Consider the following 18,564-nt stretch of genomic DNA (forward strand, 5'->3'; position numbering starts at 1 on the left):
AATCCTTCTATCTTCAGTTCAAACCCTACAAAAACAAAACGCCAATGATAGAAATCGACGGTGAAAAACACGAAGGAGGCGGGCAAACCGTTCGTCTCGCCGTCGCACTCAGCGTCGTCCTCAAGAAATCCTGTCGTATCAAAAATATTAGAGCAAAACGATCGCGGCCTGGTCTAGGGAATCAACATGTAGCAGGAGTAAATTTGGTGGAAGAGCTTGCAGGTTGCGAGTTCATTGACAATGACGGTCTTCCCGTGGAAATTGGTGCTACATCGATCATCATCAACGCAGACGAAATAAACTACACGCATAATATTAAAAAGTTCACGGCTGATGCAAAAACAGCGGGTTCTTGCGCGCTCATGGCTCAAGTTGCTCTTCCGGTTAGTACCAAAGACCTCTTGACTGTTTTTATAACGGATGATAGATATTGTGTTTCTGGAAAAGCGAAGTCGAAATCGAGCTCAAAGGCGGCACTGATGCAGATATGGCTCCTCCTGTCGACGATCAAATAGAAGTCTTTGCATTTTACTTGCGAAAGTTTGGCGTAAAGCTCGAAATCGAGCAGAAACGCCGCGGATTCTTCCCCCGCGGTGGTGGCCTCTGCGTTTACAAAGTCAGACCAGTTGAGAAACTCAAGCCCGTCCAAATTTCCTGCCCAAAAGTGGTCGATATCTTCGCTGAAATCTGGCACTGCAATACGCGCAAGAATACACATACTCGTTTCTTCAATCAACTCGACCAAATGGCCCGAAAAGTAAAGACCCTCGAGAACCACGAAAAGGTGCGAAGGGTTGATGTCCGTCTGACGGAGCGTCCCGAGCCAGCCGATGGCTTCGCTGCGGGGATTTATCTTTACGGGCGGAATATCGACTTCAAGTGCGCTTACGATGCCAAAATTGCTAAGAACAACAGAGGCGGTCCAATTCCTGATGGGGTCTGCGAAGCTCTGATGGTCGCGACCGTTGAAGACCTTGACGGATGCGAAGATATCTCCCTTGATCGACACCACTCGGACCAGTTTTTGATTTACGCAGCCTTAGCCGATGGAGAGTCGAAAATTCCAATATGCAAGCCAAACGGAAACGTACCGGGGCACATTCTCTCCGCAATCTACGTGATAAATACATTCCTCCCAAATACCTGCACACTTCAAGGAAACATTTTGACCGTCAAGGGGATAGGCCACACGCGCCAAGTTCAGTAACATCCGATAGTTCTTTTTTCTTCTGCTCTTTATCTCTTGAATTTCATTTATCTCTGTGCAAGATTAAACATTAAAAGAAAAAAACAAAAATTATTATTGAAACCTATTTCTTTGCAGAAATGAAAAGAAGAAGATAGCGATGTCGCTCATAAATAGATTCACGAATATTTTACAAAATGCCGTCGAGGCTCTTGCTCCGCAGGCGTCTTCAATGGAGGAATTTACGTTTCACTGGAAAAGAATAACCAATTACTACATTGAAACTTCCGATGAAAAGGTTGAGATCATGAAAAAGTAGCTAACATTTATTCATGAATCGTAGGAACCCGTGAGTAGGACGAATATTCCCGCTCATCTTGAGCAAATGCTTGAAATTCTTATTGCCGAAGAGCTCGAGTTGATCGAGGAATTCGGCTCTGCTGAGAATCAAACTGGACCATGTCTTGAGCATCTCCTTCATCAAAATATCCTCGAAACCTTGACTACTTTTGGTCGAGGAGACACCCCTCCTGGAATGAAACAGCAGGTCCTGCACTTCGCTACAACGCTTTTGGGAAAGATCAAACAACCTCTTCTACCCCATGTTAATGTTCACAAGCCAGTAATCAAGCTTGTGGCCATCTGCGGAGAAGTTATGGCCGCACCGACAGAGAAAGAAGAAGTGCACTTTCTCTGCGTTGTCTGTTCGAAAATAAAACTCGATCCCTATCAGGTTAATTTCTTTGTCCAAGCGCCCACCATGCCAAATATAAAACGCAAATCGCCAAATCCTATCGAGCAGATTGCAGAAGAACTCGATGATATTTCGGTTAAAGAGTCAGAACTCGTCGAAGTTGATGTCCAATCGCTGGAGATAGATACGGAAGCCGGTACCGGATTGAAATACTACCACCAGAAACGTGATGAATTTCTTCTCGCAGAAGGCTTGCTAAATTTAACGAAATCGCCAGATCAGAAAATTGCCGTGAAAGCATGCGAAGGGTTGATGCTCCTTGTCGGTCTTCCAGAAGCAAAGGCTTCGAAAACTCTTGTGGAGTGCACGCAGCTCGCAAATTTCATCTGTTGTAAATTGTCGAAACTGATTGTAGAGCTACCACTGACCCTTGACCCTGCCGATGTTGAATCAACCGAGGCCAAGTGGGGTCTCGACTCGTATTCAGCTAAAGAAGACAAGCAAGCGTTCACTGGAAAACGACAGCTTAGATCGTTTCTCTCCTTTCTCGACTTCATCGATACATTGATAGAAGAAAGTCATCGGGTTATCGGAAGCACCTTAGCGAAGGCAATAAAAATCCATGTGTTCGACAAAGTTCTAAAAGACCTACTGCTCGCTACTAATGAAAATACCGCTCTCTCGATCACAGCTGTGCTGACGAAAATCATCCAAGACTGCAAAAGCCAATACATTATCCAACAATTAACACAGTTCATGCTTGGCGATAAAGCCGAAAAACCCGAGGAGAAACAAGAAGACAACCTTTGCAGTCAGAATGTTCGTCAAACGCTTATCGCAAGATGTGACCATATTTCCGACGAGCTTGCCATTACAACGCTCAGGTTATTCGAGGTACCTTGATTCACAGGAGACCCAATTTATGATTTTTCTAAGGTCCTTCTTCAAAAAACCGACAAACTGGCTATAGAAAATCTAATTTCTAGAAACCTAGTTTCTAGAGGCTATGTTGCCCCTGCGGAGAAAACAAATGAAGCTGACGAAGAACCGACATCTGAAGCAACAGACTCAGTAACTCAAGAACCCGAGTTCGAGTGGGACGACAGTGATGTTATTCCAAAAACGACTACTGTCGCCAAGTAAGTATTCACTTGAACCGTTTCGATTTTCAAAATACAATTTAGAAAAGAACCAGAGATAACCGCAGAACAACTCGCCGATCCTAAAAAGCGATTGGAACACATGGTCAATCTGTTCTTATCAGTTGTTCCAGAAAATTTAAGAAGTAGTTATGAACAAGAAGAGCTTGGTCACGAGCAGGTATTTATTTGTTCGTTTTTTTTTTCGCGTTTTTATTTGAGTTAAGTACCTTCGAGATGCTCACACAGCGTTCCGTGATGCAGCTAAAAAGACGAAGAGATTCAACTGGCCGGTCAAAGTGGATCAGTCAGTTGTTCCCACGTCAGACGAGTTCTTCCCTGGTTCTTTTACTTCCATGCTCATGAATAAGGTATCTTCACTTTCGTTCTACTTCTTAAAGTTGAATTTAGCTGTCTCGTGTTTTGGACCAGCCTTATGATATAAACCTGCAAGTCACTTCTGTCGTCTCTCGCTTTTGCTTAGTTCCGCATGTTTACCTAACAGAGTACGCCCTGGATCCTCTCATCAAGCCAAAATCTTCCTCCCAAACGCTCTACAGTACGCTTCAAAATGTCGTCAAGGTGCTAGAAACGCGCGCCGCTAGAATACCCAACTTCAGGGACAAACTTGTCTCCACGAGAAAACGCCTCATCGGCATGGAACAGGTAATGCTGTGAGATCCTCTTTAGTTTTATTCAATAAAATAAGGACTTCGACAATCCGGAACACAGGACGCTCCTCGAAGGTGTTATCGTGCTTGAAGAGTTCTGTAAAGAAGTAGCGGCCGTCGCTTTTGTCAAGCATCACGCAGCTTCCAGTGGCATCGATAACCTTTCCGTTTGAAAATAACATTAACAACAAGAAACTTTCATTAGTGAAACGAGAAGAATTTCTTCGCATGCGAAGCCCCACGCAAAAATCGTACATTGTAGAATTTTCCCTTTTTACAATTTTAAATAATGATAATAATTATTAACATCTCTCGATTCTTCTATCTGGGTTATCTTCAATCGAGTAACTCTTCAGAAAGTCCTTCCAAAAAGAGAGAACCGTTAAATCAGACTTTTCAATCGACTGTTTTTTCCTACTGACCTTCAATTTTCCTACTGTTTTCAGTTATCGGTTAACTTGTTTATTTTATTTAATACTATCACAATCTTTTTACTAGCTGGTGGAGAAGTAAATTCTCAAAAACGTGCAATAAGTATACATATTTAACTAAAACGACATCATCTTTATTTATTTCAGATGCAAGTCGGGTCGAGATGGGCGCTTGCCCTCGGCGACGAACCGATTTGGGACATTGCTCTAGAGCCCCAAACTCAGCGACGCGTGATTGTTGGCTGTGGTAGCACGATTTATGTAATAAACGCAGCGAATGGAGATGTCGAGGGAAAATATACAGAATATCATGAAGACACGATTCATTCCGTTGCCTGGGGAAAAGATTCAGAAGACAATGACATCATCGCTACAGGCGGCAAGGATAAAACCGTCATCATCTGGGAAATGCATAACGAGCTGCTTCAGCCTCGCGTCAAATTTACTCATGCTACCTCTGTTCAAAAAATCAAGTTCTCACCAACAAAGCCTGGCCGTCTTATATCTTGTGCTGTAGCTGACTTTGGATTCTGGTCACCAGAAGCAAAGGATGTCACGAAGACCTCCGTGAGCAATCGAATCACTGACGTGGTTTGGGAGCCAAGGGGTAACCACATCGCTTTCGCCACGGAAAAGGGGAAAATATCCATTTGTAACAGCACGAAAGGCCAAGAAGTCAAGAAAATTGAACACAAGGGAAAGTTTATCTGGACAATCAACTGGACGGAAGATGCATCGGGACAAGAAATTATAATCGTATATGACTGGCATCCGAGTATTACTACCTACAATGCAGCTACTGGCCAGTTGCTGAAATCAGTAAAGACGATCGACTTTAATCCCTGCTGTAGCTCACCGCTTCAAAAATTGTCTTACATAGCTGTTGGTGGATCTGACGGTGAGTTGACGCTTCTCACTCGAGAAGGAATCCGACTAACGAAGCTTGATTCTGGTAGAAACTCATTCATCTGGAGTGTGGCGTCCCGAGAGATCGCAGGAAAGCAGGAGGTTATCTCTGGAAACCAAGAAGGCCGGCTTGCTTCGCATACGATTGCTCTTGGAAAAGTCCACGGAATGTACAATAAATTCTACGCCACAAGAATGAAGCTCACCTCGATAGAGGTTACGGACTTAGAAGACCCATTCGGCGAGCGAGCTATCGTTCGATCACGTGAGATCATCGACAAAATCGCACTTTCTGAAGATCTTCTCGTCGCACAAAGCCGAGAGAAAATAAAAGTCTGGCAGCGTAAAGATGCGCTTGGGAATTCCTACGAGTACTTGACGATGTTTCAAGTACCGGAAATGACGAGTCTGATCATCTGTGCGGCTCAAAATGTACTCGTTTGTATTGGTGACCGTATTTCTTCTTACCATGTGAATGGAGCAATTTCGAGAGAGTGGGTGATGAGCTCCCCGGTAAGATACATGAAGATGCTCCCAGGGCCGATCGGTGGAGAACTATGTCTTGTTGGTACTGATTCCGGCACTGTCTTCAAAATCTTCATCAACCAGTCATTCCCCATCGAAGTCCAAAGTGTTCGCGATCCTGTGTATCTCTGCGACTTGTCTCAATACCGCGAAAAAGTTCTCATTGTAGACGACAAGAACCTGCTCTCCGTCTTTGATATTTACACCAACGAGCTGCTTTATCAAGAGCCAGGAGTCACCTCAGCAGCTTGGAATTTAGACGAAGACGATCTTCTATGCTTCACGACGATGGAATTGCTTGTTATTAAAGCAGGAGAGAAAACAGTATTCACTCAGAAACTCAAGAATCTACAGCGAGTCGTTGGTTTTTCAAAGGACACAGTTTATCTGATCGACGGTGAAGAGATAGATACAGTTCAAGTCAGGGCTCGAAAAAATAAGACTCGGAGTTGACACTTTTGCGCTGATTCATTCTTTTTGAGTCGCGCGCCTTGCCAACTCATCGCGACGGTGTCATCCGAGGCGACACCAGCTCGGTGTCAGCCCCTGACACAGTGTGACACTGAAAGTTTTTCGAACATAAAAGTGATAATGAAACAGGGAGAGCGACGCGAGCCGGGCTGGGTCGACTAAGTTCAAAATCAAACTAAGAAAGTATGTATGTATAATGGTATGTGAATCACAAAAATGGTGTCAGGGGCCCGACTCGGTCGAAGAGCGGTGTCGCCTCAGCCGACACCGCGAGGATGAATCACCGCGAAAAGTTTCAGCGCTGAGTCTTATTTATTCGAGCCCTGGTTCAAGTGCCTCAAACTGGCGCGATGTATCACTTTATCGAGAATGAAGATCTCGAAACAGCTTACAACATGGCATGCATCGGAGTTACTACTTCTGATTGGAATTATTTAGCATCTGTGGCCATGTCAAGTCTCGATCTGAAAATCGCAAAGCGGGCCTTTTCAAGAACAGGAAACTACAGGAAGCTCGTGTTGGTCGATGAACTCATGAAACTCCAAGGAACAGTGTCTCCAAACGAACTCAAAGCGATCATAGCGGCATATAACGGCGAATATGATCAGATGGAAAAGTTTTTCAAAGACGCTGGCTGCCCAGAAAAAGCGATGGATATTTTTACCGACTTGAGGATGTTCGATCGGGCACGAAACTGCCTAGAAGGACAATCAGATACCCACAGCATGCAGGTTGATCAAAATCTAAGGGAACAAGAGGCAGATTGGGCCGCTGAGGGTCTCAGAGATGCAAGATCAGCGGCAGAAATGTACCTAAAAGCTGGACAATCTCTCAAGGTAGGTGTAAATGCAAATTTTTAAGATCCTCAAGCAATGAATTCAGGCTATTGAAGCTCTCGGTACACTCAATTCAGCGGAACGACTGATAGATGCCGCCCGTCGGTTAGATAAAGGCGATCGGAAAGGGCTGCAACGCTGTGTCGAACTCCTCCGTGATATGGGTCAGTGGGCGCTGTGTGCGGAAGTTTACGGTAAAATGGGCGATTGGGAGTCGCTGATCGAGCTCTACGCCAAAACAGACCAGTGGGATGAAGTATTCAGCCTTGTTCAACGAAAGCCAGATCTTTCAAGCATCTGTTGGACATTGAGGGCGGACTGGCTCGCCGAAAAGGACCTCTTCGTCGAGGCACAAGATGCGTTCTACAAAGCAGGAAAGCCCGGTGAAGCATTGAAAGTGCTAACGAAACTTACTGAGTGTGCCGTCACTGAGAGCAGATTCAATGATGCTGCTCACTACTACCATCTTCTAAGGTTAACTCGATCGATTAAACTCAGCCCTAATGTTCTAAATTTAGTGTCCAATGTGAACAACTTCTCCAAGATCAGCCCGAAGAAAGTAATTTCTACCTCGAACAATACAATGAGTATCGAAATCTTTCCGAAATCTACTACGCTTACCATTTTATCCACAGATTCGTCGAAGAACCCTTTTTAGCTGTGCTACAGGTAAATTTGCTCTTTCCCGATTTAGATAAAAAATATTCCGTAGGAAACGATCATGTACGCGGCTCGATTCCTCTGGCACCGTGTCCAAAACATGCTATCACCTCCTGGCGTCTCTAAAGTCTATATTCTCTCCGCCCTGGCCAAGACAGCTCGCCAGTTCGGAAATTTCAAAGCGGCGCGCTACTGCTACGGCCAAATGAAAAACTTGCGCATTCCAAAAGGGCCCATGTGGGACGAGTTCCAACTCGGGGCGTTGTCTATTCGAGGCAAGCCTTATCGCGACTCCGAGGACTTTGAGATTTTGTGCCCAAGATGTGCGTGTTCTAATTCCCTGATTAACCCAGCAGGAGATTTTTGTTCGAATTGCCAGGTAATCTCTTCTTTGTGTTCCGCTCTTTTTGATCCTTTAATTTTAGGCACCTTTTGTTTACTCCTATTCAAACTTTGAGCCAGTTCCTCTCATCGAATTCTTCCTCGAGGACGGAATCGATCAAGAAGAAGCAGAGCAACTAATGGATACTGCAGCATTTGAAGTAGAAAAGAAGAAATCTAAGAAATCCGAAAGTAATCGGATGGACTTAACAGCGAGCATGGCTAAGTCCGACTTCGATACGTTATTGATGGACACGGACGGAGAAGACATAATTGCATCGAGGAGCGTTATGAAAACCCTCAGCCATAACAGTAAGATCAACAACATAAAAAAATCCTTAGGTGGACTTTCAATTTAATCTGCCAGATTTGCTTTTCGATTTCCGGAAAAAGTTTCCATTAGACCCCCCAAGTATCATACCTTTTTAGAATCGTCTTTAGCTGCTCTTTTCCCATATGGAAGCCGATTTTTGAATTTCGGACTTTTTATCGGATTTTTATCGGTTTTTGTGATTTCTAATGCATTTTTCAAGTCCCTATAAGTTCCAAACGATTCTAGTTTTTTTAATTTTTTGCTCGATAAATAAAAATATCTCGTCGAGAGGATTCTAAAAAGGTGTTAAAGTACTTAATTGGGACAATCAGGTGGAAATTAAGGTGCACCCTTGGCAGATTAAATTGAAAGTCCACCTTAGTGCAATTTTCAGATGTGTTGATTCAAAAATTCCCCGTCACTCGATGGCGCTTCTTCAAAAACGTCATGCCAAACGTTGAAATCGCCATTGATCCTGACTCGCAGCGATTCTTTATTTCCGAAGACTGGGAAATGCAACTTCTTCAGTCTGGCGAGTCGCCCTTTTCCCGACGAAAAATCAAGGACGAGCTCGATGAATCTGCCGAATTAGAAAATCTTCTTCAATAATCTGTATTTTCTTACACAAAATCGCAATATTTTTATACTTCCCTTTTTTAAAAATACGACGCAGATGCTTTATGTTTTCAATAAATTCATATTTTCATAAAAATACTAAAAACTGGGTAATTTTTTCAAGTTTTACCCATTTCCTCCCAAATCTTGACGGGTATCGATTTTCCGCTAGGCATTCATCATTTCACAAATTAGCAGGAACATATCCGGCGAGCAGTCAATAACCACCCCCGTGAAATCTCCACAAACCGGATAATTGCATCACCCGCCGTGCTCTGATCAAAATCACGTGCCGCGCTAAAATTAGAGAGAAGCATATATCGACTCCTCCCTTGCGGCTTACCCTTGAGCTGCGAAATCCACTGCGAGGAGCATGGGTGGCCAATGAGCACCGCCCTGCTATTTGCGCGTTATTCAAACGGCCTCATTTTTGCGCAGGACTCGAAAGACCTTCAAACTTAGATTTTGATCAGCAGCAGCCGCAAAAAGCCCAGAGTAGCGAAAACCAACGGCCACAAGTCGATTCCATCAAGTGGAAAACACAACCACGAGAATCAACTTTATTTATTGAGGAGAAAAAGACAAAACGAGAAAAAATGTCCACGAGATTTAGATATACCGAGATCTGGAGAGATATGATTCAACTTTTACATGAACAGGTTTGAATATTTTCGAAAGAAGGTCATAAAAATTTCGTGAAGGTATCAGTCAAAAACCGTCGACAGCTGCTGAAAACCTACAGCGACGTTTTCACCGGCGCAAACGCCGTTGATGTCCTCCTCGAAAACGTCAAGCAGCGACCAGACCTATTCGCGCACAACACTACCAGAGAACAAGTTACTCGCCTTTGCCAGCGCTTCATCGAGTCCAGGTAGTGATTTTTTGTATTTTTCGAATTACGAGTAAATATTTACCCAAAGAGTGTTCTTTCCTGCCAAGGGAGACAATAAGACTTCATCGCCGCATTTCGAAGACTCGCCAGCTGTGTTTTACCGCTTTAACAAAGGTAACCCATTAATCTGTGGCTTGAAGTGTGAAATCCTCTTTTGTTACTAAGGACCAAAGGTGTTCAAAGAGCTCAAAGTGACCCAAAAGCCTCGAAGTCATCATTCGTTTTGACATTGTTTTTTAGACCATGACTACCTCGGTTCTCAAGACCGCGTCCCCTTCAGCGAAGTCGGCAACGCTCACTTCGGCAACCGAGCAAGCAGCGAGCCAGATCTGACCCGCGTGAATCCGCCCCAATCGCCAAAACCACATTCCAACTTTAGCCCACGTTCATCAAACTTTGCATTCCTCCAGAAGAAGGCGCGCACGCGTCTTTTCGGCTCCGGAACGACCATTGAAAACATGCACACGGACGAGGAAGACTCAGATGAACTGTTCGAGTTGGACTACAGAATTGAGCGGGAGGCAGTTCGAGTGCGCCTACTTCAACTTTTAGGTAACACCTCTCAAGTTTTAAATACATTTATTGATATTTTAAAGACCTGCCATTTGTTGAAGATTTTGTCTGCTCACCCGGTGGAGTGCCAATCCAAGGCAACACCAGTAAAGATCAGGCATTCTCCGCTGATATGTCTGCATTTCACCGTCAGTACAAATCCTGTACTGATCCTTGGCTGAGGAATGGAATCGACGTTCTCGGGCACATTCAAACGGGGCAAGCCTTCTTACAAAAAATTGATATGTACAGTCCCAACCGAAGAGTAAGTATTCATTTTTGATGTCAAGTATCTAACTAATTCTTTCAGAAGCAGCTGATCTACGAGCACATTTCGGATCACTACAGAAAGGCCGGTTCTCCTTTGATTTCGAGTCAATGGGACGAAGTGATCCAAGCTCTCCAGAATCTAATGAGTAAGTAAACCGTAATCTGCGCGGGGACTAACTGTATTATACAAGCTCTCGATGAGGAGGCTTGTAAATCGGCCCCGGGAACACCAACGCGAGCGCGCACAATGAAGCGCTCCAAGTCTAGCGTTTCGAAGCTATCCAGAGTTGCGCCCAAAACTAAAAAGTGGGCGCTCATTGCGAAAAGCCTAAAAACCTTTCGCTCCGTCGCTGGCAGCTCCTTCAAAGATCTCGTTCGATTTCGAACAAATGGTAAATGTGGCGTTGTTTTTCGCAAAAACAGGGCACGAGTGACTTTCAAATCGGGCGGGCTTTGGCGCGGGCCTCTTTTTGAACAGATAAAAATCAAAACCGGTAAGCATAAGTCTTATCAGACTTCTTCGGTTGTGGATTTTTCTTGTGCTCAAGAGCCCCACCGAAGCTTTAAGAATTGCTCGTTTTTGATTTTGCCTTTGCTTGCGGTATTATTTACGAATCAATAAAAATTAAGTTTGCTGTGATTTTTGTAAGAATGCGCGAAACCCCCATTCTTGGTGCATGAATTCTTTTATTTTTGTTTTGACGTTTTTCATAGAAAAATTTTGATTTTTGTATTTCAGGAAATCGAAAAGAATCAAACGAAGCGCTGCAGCTTTTCTTCAGACTGCTAAGTCCGTCCAGCAGACAAGAATTGGAGCACCTCTTTCGCTTCCTCTACAGTGTGTCCAGTAAGTATTCCCTCTGACACGAGAGGTCAATTATCGAAAGCGTGTCGTTGAAACTCTCATTTCCAGACTCCGCTACTTATTATTAATATTACCAGCTTTGACAAGTAGACCGGTTAACTTTTGACGAAATCTAAATTCAATTTGAACTCTTTCTTTCAGTCTCCGATGATCATCGAGTGAGCGATAAACATCCAAGCAATGTGACAGCTGTTCAGCAGCACTTCGCCTCGCTCATATTCCCATGTCATGGCTCCTTCATGATTCGCTTCTGCCTTGAAAGGCTTGAAATCGCATTCGGGTAAGTCGACGTGGCTTTACTTTTTATCCTTCGCTAAGACTTTTCCTCGTTTATTTCTTTGAAGTAGGATAAATTAAAACGACATGGAGGACTTATTTCGAAGTCCGTTGTAATCCACTTTATGGGAATTCAAAATAGAACCGTATTTTTAGCTTACCGGACTCGATAAAAGCTCAAGTGCAGAAAAAAGTCGAAATGGTCAAATCTGGCTTCATTGACTCTCCTCACGCCATTCCAGACGCCTTATTTGCGAACCAGGTAATTTTTAAGAGATAATTCAGAAGAATCGCCCACTCCGCATTAATCATTCACCGGCTTATTACCTCATAAAAATCTGGTCATATCGTGCTAAGAATAGCCCAGATCTGTCTTATTCAGCTCCGGCCAAAGTAATAATTTCCACTCAGGGCTATTCAAGCCTCAAGTATGACCGGGTCTTTCTTCCTTCTCATAAAGCAATAATTAGCCCGCTGACATGGCAGTAAAATAAGTTTTCTCAGCAGGTTCTCAAACAACAACAATTCAATTTAGATCGACCAGAACGAGTTCCAGCGGCAAAAATTCGAGGGAACAAACATGGAGATCCTCAAGCTCATCAAATCGATCGAGAACGATCCCAACTTCACGAACGAGAGGCGAGCGCAACTTCTCCAGTCGCTGCAAAGCCAGCACCCTAATGCAGGTCAAACGCTGGTCTGAGGTTTCAAAAAAACTGCCAAGTACTCCAGCTGGGCCGGGGTACTTCTCTACTAGACCTACTCACCACCATTACCACTCATTTTTAACTGTAAATATTAAAAACCACTGTTTTCACCAAGACAAAAATAGACACTATTATTGACGATAATTTGGTTGATTAGGTATTTATTCAGCATTAAAATTTATTCAAGGCAGTACATACAGTCAAGAGCAGGAAACATGAGTACAATACTAGTTTTATATCAGGAAGTGATAGTATTTCTGTAAAAGTCGAAGCACCTGATGTTTTCTCGGGATGAAAGTTTTCAATTACGGACTTTACTCTTCCCTGCACAGGACCAGACCATGTGCCAGAAGTTTGAAAGTGAGAGGAAGAGTGTTTCGATGACCATCTTTTTCTGTGTTTTCTTTATCTCTTGATTTAAATCTTGATTTTCAAAAACTCTCGTTTCAACTTTTGAGAAAAAGCCTCTGTGTGTGTGTTTTCAAGCGATGCGTCTTTTGAATGTTGCTGCTCGAGGAGCTCGAGGTGGTGCTCAACCGTGGTCCAAACTGAATGGCGCCACACGCTGGTGCTGCCCTCGGGACTTTACTCAGCAAGACTCACACTAGGGTGCTCAAGGATCAATACTGCTTAGTCTTTTTTCAATCAACAAAGTTGAAAAATCAGAAATTTTCAGGCCGCTTCTTATCGATTTATTGATTAGGGGTTCTTGTGTTTTCTAAACAACATGAAATTTTCTGATTATTCGAGTTTGGAACGAAGCCAATCCAAGAAAAATGTCTCCAAACTGCATCGGTACCCGAAGAATCCTGCTTAGAGCAAGGGACTTATTTTTGGCGAAGAATTATCTTATTGTTAGACATCATTCGATTGGCTATTATTTATAAATGCAGCATTCTAACAATTATTTACCAACAAACCTCTATTCGCAATAGACTATTGCATATGAAACTCCAACAACAAAATTTCACGGCGGTTTCATCATCCAAACAACGCACGTGCTTTCCATGCGTTTCCACCCTAGCCCGCTAGTCATATGATGTTACTACGCGCTATTCTTCTGCAGCATCGCCCCATTTTCAGGGCGAGTGACGCGAACTTTTTCTTCGTGGCCTTCTGTTGCCACTGAGGTTCCTTTATTTTGGGTTTTAGAAGTGCCGTCTTGTCAGACTGTTTTTACCGACAATAAATGAAGGATTTTAATTGCATGAAAATGTTCAATTCGCTGAGTTTTTCATAAAGACAAGGAAAAGGCACATGTAAGACACGATGCGATAGTGCGGTAGTTTTCAGCCTTCAAAATATCTTGAGCATGAGTTTATGCAGCATGACGCAATGTTTTTGCATATCTGCTATTAGTAATAACTTATTACCATATCGACCGGTAGGTGACTGATAGAATGCGTAGATGACTGTCTTGGTGATCGAAAATATACAATTTCTATATTTCGAAAGATTCTTTTACTCAGGCGGAAAAGGTTGATGGATAGGTTCAAATGTGAGAGGTTTCCGTGGATATCTCCTCAGTTATTTATAATATCAATTCCGTCCAAACGTATCCTCAACTGAAGAAGAAGAAAATTCTTATGAAAAAGAAGATAAAGCGGATAAAAATCAGTCTATTTTTCAAAAGTTCAGTTGGAGACAACAACGCCGGGGTGATGCAAAAACGGCATTGGCGCGAAAAAATTTGGCGCTCAGCAGGTGAAGTTTCCCACTTTTCATTTAAGTTTTTGTTTTCGTTTCTGAAATCCGAAAAATACCAATTTTTACGTTTTCAATCTTGAGTTTCCAAAACCGCGAAATATGGAAGGTACAGTGAATTGACAAAGAGATAGGCTTGTAAAGAGTCCTGTTTAGAAATCTTGATCGAGGATGGGAATGGCGAGAACTACGACATCCTCGCGGGAGACAAGACCTGCGAGTTTGATGATGAGAATAAGGCGCTCCAAAAGGTGGAACTTCCGGAGATCCAGGAGGTTACAAACTTGAATAACACTCAATCCTCCCAGGAGCCGGAGAAGCAGGACTCGGGCATCGAAGGTACCCACATTCTAGCAAGACACTTTCTATATTCGCTTGTAGACAAGGACAGCATTCCAAACTCTCCAACCGCACCCGTTGCTCCGGTGAGCAAGTTGGAATTGCACGCCAAGTCCTGGAAGGTACTAAAAGCCTCAGAATATGCCTGAAACTAAAACTATTACTTTGTAGCCGAAGGTAAAAACCGCCCGTCAGATTCGCGCGGAGCGATTCCACGCCGAACAAAAGCGAAAAGCACTCGCTGAAGACAAAAAACTCGGGACGCAGAAAAATGTCGCCGCAGGTGCTTTTGAGCCGCAGCAAAAGAATGACCCTAAAAAAGAGTCACAGGTCCAGTCAAGAAAGCCTCGATTTCCGGGACAATTTCGAAAGCCCACGACTCGTTCGTTTCCGCCGAAACCAGCTGGTCCATCTGCTAATCGGTTAGTTCCTACAATTATATTTATTATTAAATGATCATTCTAGAACCTGGGACCCACAGCGACGTCGATCTGCTCCTCCCTCTCAGATCCCTGTTCAGAGACAAAATAACGGGCGAAAATCGCCACCAAAGCCGCCTGCTCAAAACCGACCGACTGTCCAAAAAGGCCAAGGTTCGAAGGGCCCAAGTCCGAAGAAAACTGGACCGGGAAAGAACAAAAAGAAATCGCTTTCCCCTCAGAAAAAGGTTCCCTTGCAGATGAGCAACGGCCAACGACAGGTAATCTTCATTCTTGAAACGCAACAATGAATCAAATCTCCCAGGCAATTGTAAAAAGCATTGCCCCAAAGAAGGCGAAGAAATCCAAGAGCCCGAGTAAAGACCTTATTGACGGCATGGAAAAGGCCAAGCTGGTTATTGACAATTTGCACGTAAGCCATCATTCCGTTTCTTAAGGCAGAACTTAATCTTAGATCACCGTGAACTACAAAAAAGGCCAGCGAACGATGAACGTCGACTCCCCCGTTTCAATTCGCAAGAAACAAGCCTCACAGGAGCTCTTGCAGATGATCAAGACCAAGTCTCCTCCAAAGGTTCTTTCTGATTCATATATTGTTTTGACGATTTCTTAAAGCCGCGCTCGACTGAAAAGGAGAAGGAACATGCGTCCAAACAAATCTTGGGCATGATCAACCCCTTCGGCTCTTCTAGCAACAACCAGCTCAAGAAAGATCCAAAGTCTCCAAAACCTCGGGCGCAGAAGACTGTTGGGCCCCCTTTTCAGAAGCAGTTCTCCAAAAAGCCTCACTTGAAGCCGCAGAACTCGCCTAACACGTCGCCTGGAAAGCTCCAGAAATTCCAGAAGACTCAAAAGCGAAAGCACAAGATTGAGGATACTCGAGGTAAAAATACAAGTAAATTTTTTCGTATAAAACATCTCAGTGGTAATTTCTGACCCAGAAATTCGTTCTGATGCTTCGTCAAGCCCGGAGAAAATCAACGAAGAGAACCTCTCGAAAACTCTCCCTGTTCAAGAGGAAGTCAAGCCCGTCCAGATTTTGGTTCAAGAAGAGGACGAAGAGGTTTCTTTGGAGGAGGACGAAGCAACTACTGTTGCGGTAAGCGGAACTTCATTTTTAAAATACCAAATGAATCGTTTCTAGACGGTGATCGAGAAGACACTCACCGACGGGATCGAAAACGTGACCCTGAAGGCCGAAGAATAAATTATTTTCATTTATAAAATTTTCCTTCCATCCTTCGATAATTTTCAAACTGCCATTTATACATCATCATCCTAAATATCTAATAAATATTCTTTCCATGCGATAAACAGCGTTTCTCTAGGCGGCGAGACGCTTGTTTTTGATTTTCAGCTAGAGCGAGAGTTGTTGTCAATTTGTCAAAATTGTCGGAAATTCTCTAGAAAATATGTTGTTGTGAGGGCTAAAGTTCTAAGATTAGTCAGTCTTCGGATTTTGAAGGTCCGGCAGAGTCAAAAAGAGGGTAAGTTCTTCTGATTTTTGCTAGAGTTTTGAAAATTACCGTGTTTAACGATTTATTTTTAGATTTCGGACGAGACATTTGCCAAGTGTCTCGTTGAAAATCAACTCGTTCCCTTGAAAGGGGAACAACAAGAAGAAGGAGAGCGGAAGAAGCTTGTCGCCTTCTTTTATCGTCAAAAACGATAAGCGACGATTCCAACTCGTGACTCAGAACGAGAGGATCGGGAAGAAAGAAGCTAAAAAAGCTTGTCGCCTACTTTTATGGAATAAAATCCAATCTCTAACTGAAACTTGTGTCGTGTCTTACTTTTTGCAGGAGATATTGAGCGGTTGTTATGTAGTTGTAGGAAGGCGTAGAAAAATGAGGACAATGACCTTTTACGGGGCATTAATACGTAGTTTGCGCATACACTCAATGAGCTGTGTAATCGCTGTAGGATTTTACATGCAGTTAGAGTTCATGACTTCATGTTTTACGAGAGCGTTTCCATTCAATTCCGGAATAATGCTCCTCAAACATGGTTTTCTATGGTATTCAAAACAAGGGGGCTCTAGAAGGGCTTCTCTGTATCAAGATGTATTAACAGTTGATTCGAAAGTTACATTCGGATTGAGGGGGACATTTGAACAGGCAATTAGCGAGTTTTATACAATTTTAAATACGGTTTTACTTTGAGGGAGGGTAGTCGGCATCATCGAGCTCGTTGTATTCATCTTGAAGCATGATATCAATGTCTGTTAGTCCATTGTTGATCTCGTAATCTGGTGGAGGAAGGCTGTCGTCGTCCTGACTGAATCCTTGGTTGGAAATGCCTCGGACAGTCCCAGTCGGTCGAGGGATGGAGATATTGGCTTGTTCTATGTCGTCAAACTAGAGCAAAAAGATGAGAGTCTAATTTGAATCTGAGTTTATGGCCTGCATAAAAATGCCTCTAAACGAAGACTGTATGTTTGCAGAGATTAGATGTGTTTGAATTATTTTAAATGTGCACACGTGCAATATCAATTTCCTCTTGTTAGCTGTCAGCATTACAGTCAAGAAATTATAGGAGTTATAGCAAAACCACTTGAAATAACTTGAAAACGAACGCTGCGGCTGGAAATTCTTACAGAAAAATCAACCAAAGCAAATTTGGGAGCGGTTTTTTCGATCTCTTTTATTGTTTAAAATATCAAGCTGCTCACCTTTGGTTTGAAATCATCGTTTCCACTCTCTAAGATAACTTGTGAGTTCCTCGGCGACAGGGTTCTATTATTCGCTAATGTCTCTTGAGATGTCGATTTCTCTACTGATTTCTTCTTACAGCAACAATAGCAAATTCCAATAAGGATTCCAAGCAACACTGCTCCTCCAACAGCGATAACGACGATGTGCCATATTTCAAGCTCCATTTTATTCTTGGCTTTCTCTGAAGCAAATCAATCAACGAGGAAAATACGATACGTTCGCGTGTAAATTGGCTGAAAGAAAACGATCGCGTTCCACTCCGTGCATCATGGTGAGCAAATATTAGTCCGCAAGTCCTCAGTGAATAGACGATTACGAGAAATTCTAAACTGTCACCTTCTCAAACAACATTCCCGAGTTAAGGCGCTTTGTTCTTGACTCAAGAATCTTGAGATTAAGTCTGTATGTAAGTGAGAATGTGACTTGTGTTTATTACGATGTCTCTTGAGACTCAGCTCGAAAAACAAGTTTTTTCTCTGGAAAACGCTTCGAGAATAAAGAAATTCTCATAGACCCACTCAACTACCCGAATTGAGATCGTATTCTCAGCATTCACCGATACTTATCGATCACTTACTGTTTCAGCCGTTTCTTTCGATTTTATGGCTCTCTGGTTAGATTGCTTTCGAGGTATTTCTGGTCAGTAAAAACGAAGAATAAACGAGACTTCCTTTCAATATGAATATATTCTAATCTTGGGATGGTCGCTTTTTGTGTCTTCCCACAGACGACTCGGAGCAAGTTATACTTGGGCACACGGACAATAAAAATCACTCCAGGGCAGGTGCCTGTGTGGTAGACACATGTCATTATGCAAACACTTACGTTGGGAAAAGTCTTTTGCTTTAAAGACAATGGCGTAGGATTTTACAAGCTTATAAATGGATAACCGTGGTTTTCCGATTGGATTTCCGTCCTACGATCGTTTTGTCATTTCCGAGTAAATTTCAAATTCAGCTTATGCCCGGCTAATTTTA

The 18,564-nt window shown here is 43.1% G+C and overlaps 6 protein-coding genes across 8 annotated transcripts; 5 read left to right on the plus strand and 1 right to left on the minus strand.

Moving 5' to 3' along the window:
- Positions 1-20: 20 nt before the first annotated feature.
- On the plus strand, positions 21-1,291 carry LOC145700277 (RNA 3'-terminal phosphate cyclase-like). Its single transcript, XM_081777526.1, has 2 exons — positions 21-383; positions 428-1,291. The coding sequence occupies exons 1-2, from the start codon at positions 45-47 to the stop codon at positions 1,205-1,207; spliced, it is 1,119 nt and encodes a 372-aa protein (XP_081633652.1). The 5' UTR covers positions 21-44; the 3' UTR covers positions 1,208-1,291.
- A 13-nt stretch (positions 1,292-1,304) lies between these two features.
- Positions 1,305-4,206, plus strand: LOC145700275 (FHF complex subunit HOOK interacting protein 2A-like). Its single transcript, XM_081777525.1, has 7 exons — positions 1,305-1,484; positions 1,530-2,774; positions 2,817-3,019; positions 3,065-3,200; positions 3,247-3,390; positions 3,431-3,685; positions 3,729-4,206. The coding sequence occupies exons 1-7, from the start codon at positions 1,347-1,349 to the stop codon at positions 3,861-3,863; spliced, it is 2,256 nt and encodes a 751-aa protein (XP_081633651.1). The 5' UTR covers positions 1,305-1,346; the 3' UTR covers positions 3,864-4,206.
- Positions 4,207-4,237: 31 nt separating this feature from the next.
- LOC145698192 (intraflagellar transport protein 122 homolog) lies at positions 4,238-8,919 on the plus strand. The gene is made up of 7 exons (XM_081775392.1): positions 4,238-6,000; positions 6,345-6,859; positions 6,906-7,333; positions 7,378-7,528; positions 7,572-7,898; positions 7,945-8,212; positions 8,608-8,919. The coding sequence occupies exons 1-7, from the start codon at positions 4,269-4,271 to the stop codon at positions 8,820-8,822; spliced, it is 3,636 nt and encodes a 1,211-aa protein (XP_081631518.1). The 5' UTR covers positions 4,238-4,268; the 3' UTR covers positions 8,823-8,919.
- A 404-nt stretch (positions 8,920-9,323) lies between these two features.
- On the plus strand, positions 9,324-12,510 carry LOC145698738 (DEP domain-containing protein 7-like). Of its 2 annotated transcripts, XM_081775953.1 has the most exons (11): positions 9,324-9,487; positions 9,530-9,699; positions 9,749-9,834; positions 9,961-10,272; positions 10,317-10,537; positions 10,583-10,688; positions 10,734-10,934; positions 11,282-11,389; positions 11,549-11,687; positions 11,840-11,945; positions 12,219-12,510. In XM_081775953.1, the coding sequence occupies exons 1-11, from the start codon at positions 9,425-9,427 to the stop codon at positions 12,384-12,386; spliced, it is 1,680 nt and encodes a 559-aa protein (XP_081632079.1). In that variant the 5' UTR covers positions 9,324-9,424; the 3' UTR covers positions 12,387-12,510. The 2 variants fall into 2 exon arrangements, with proteins under 2 accessions (XP_081632079.1, XP_081632080.1); XM_081775954.1 differs by lacking the exon at positions 10,734-10,934 and having other exon boundaries at positions 9,330-9,487; positions 12,219-12,507.
- A 1,484-nt stretch (positions 12,511-13,994) lies between these two features.
- Positions 13,995-16,171, plus strand: LOC145697342 (uncharacterized). Of its 2 annotated transcripts, none has more exons than XM_081774533.1 (10): positions 13,995-14,203; positions 14,251-14,433; positions 14,476-14,555; positions 14,605-14,855; positions 14,899-15,133; positions 15,178-15,285; positions 15,328-15,447; positions 15,489-15,756; positions 15,797-15,972; positions 16,033-16,152. In XM_081774533.1, the coding sequence occupies exons 1-10, from the start codon at positions 14,197-14,199 to the stop codon at positions 16,078-16,080; spliced, it is 1,476 nt and encodes a 491-aa protein (XP_081630659.1). In that variant the 5' UTR covers positions 13,995-14,196; the 3' UTR covers positions 16,081-16,152. The 2 variants fall into 2 exon arrangements, with proteins under 2 accessions (XP_081630659.1, XP_081630658.1); XM_081774532.1 differs by having other exon boundaries at positions 14,000-14,203; positions 16,018-16,171.
- Positions 16,172-16,904: 733 nt separating this feature from the next.
- LOC145699112 (uncharacterized) lies at positions 16,905-18,301 on the minus strand. Its single transcript, XM_081776358.1, has 3 exons — positions 18,165-18,301; positions 17,545-17,768; positions 16,905-17,230 (listed from the first exon to the last, which is right to left on the minus strand). The coding sequence occupies exons 2-3, from the start codon at positions 17,749-17,751 to the stop codon at positions 17,027-17,029; spliced, it is 411 nt and encodes a 136-aa protein (XP_081632484.1). The 5' UTR covers positions 17,752-17,768; positions 18,165-18,301; the 3' UTR covers positions 16,905-17,026.
- Positions 18,302-18,564: the final 263 nt, after the last annotated feature.

This window comes from Oikopleura dioica, chromosome 2, assembly GCF_907165135.1.
Source record: "Oikopleura dioica chromosome 2, OKI2018_I68_1.0, whole genome shotgun sequence".
Lineage (NCBI taxonomy): Eukaryota > Metazoa > Chordata > Appendicularia > Copelata > Oikopleuridae > Oikopleura > Oikopleura dioica.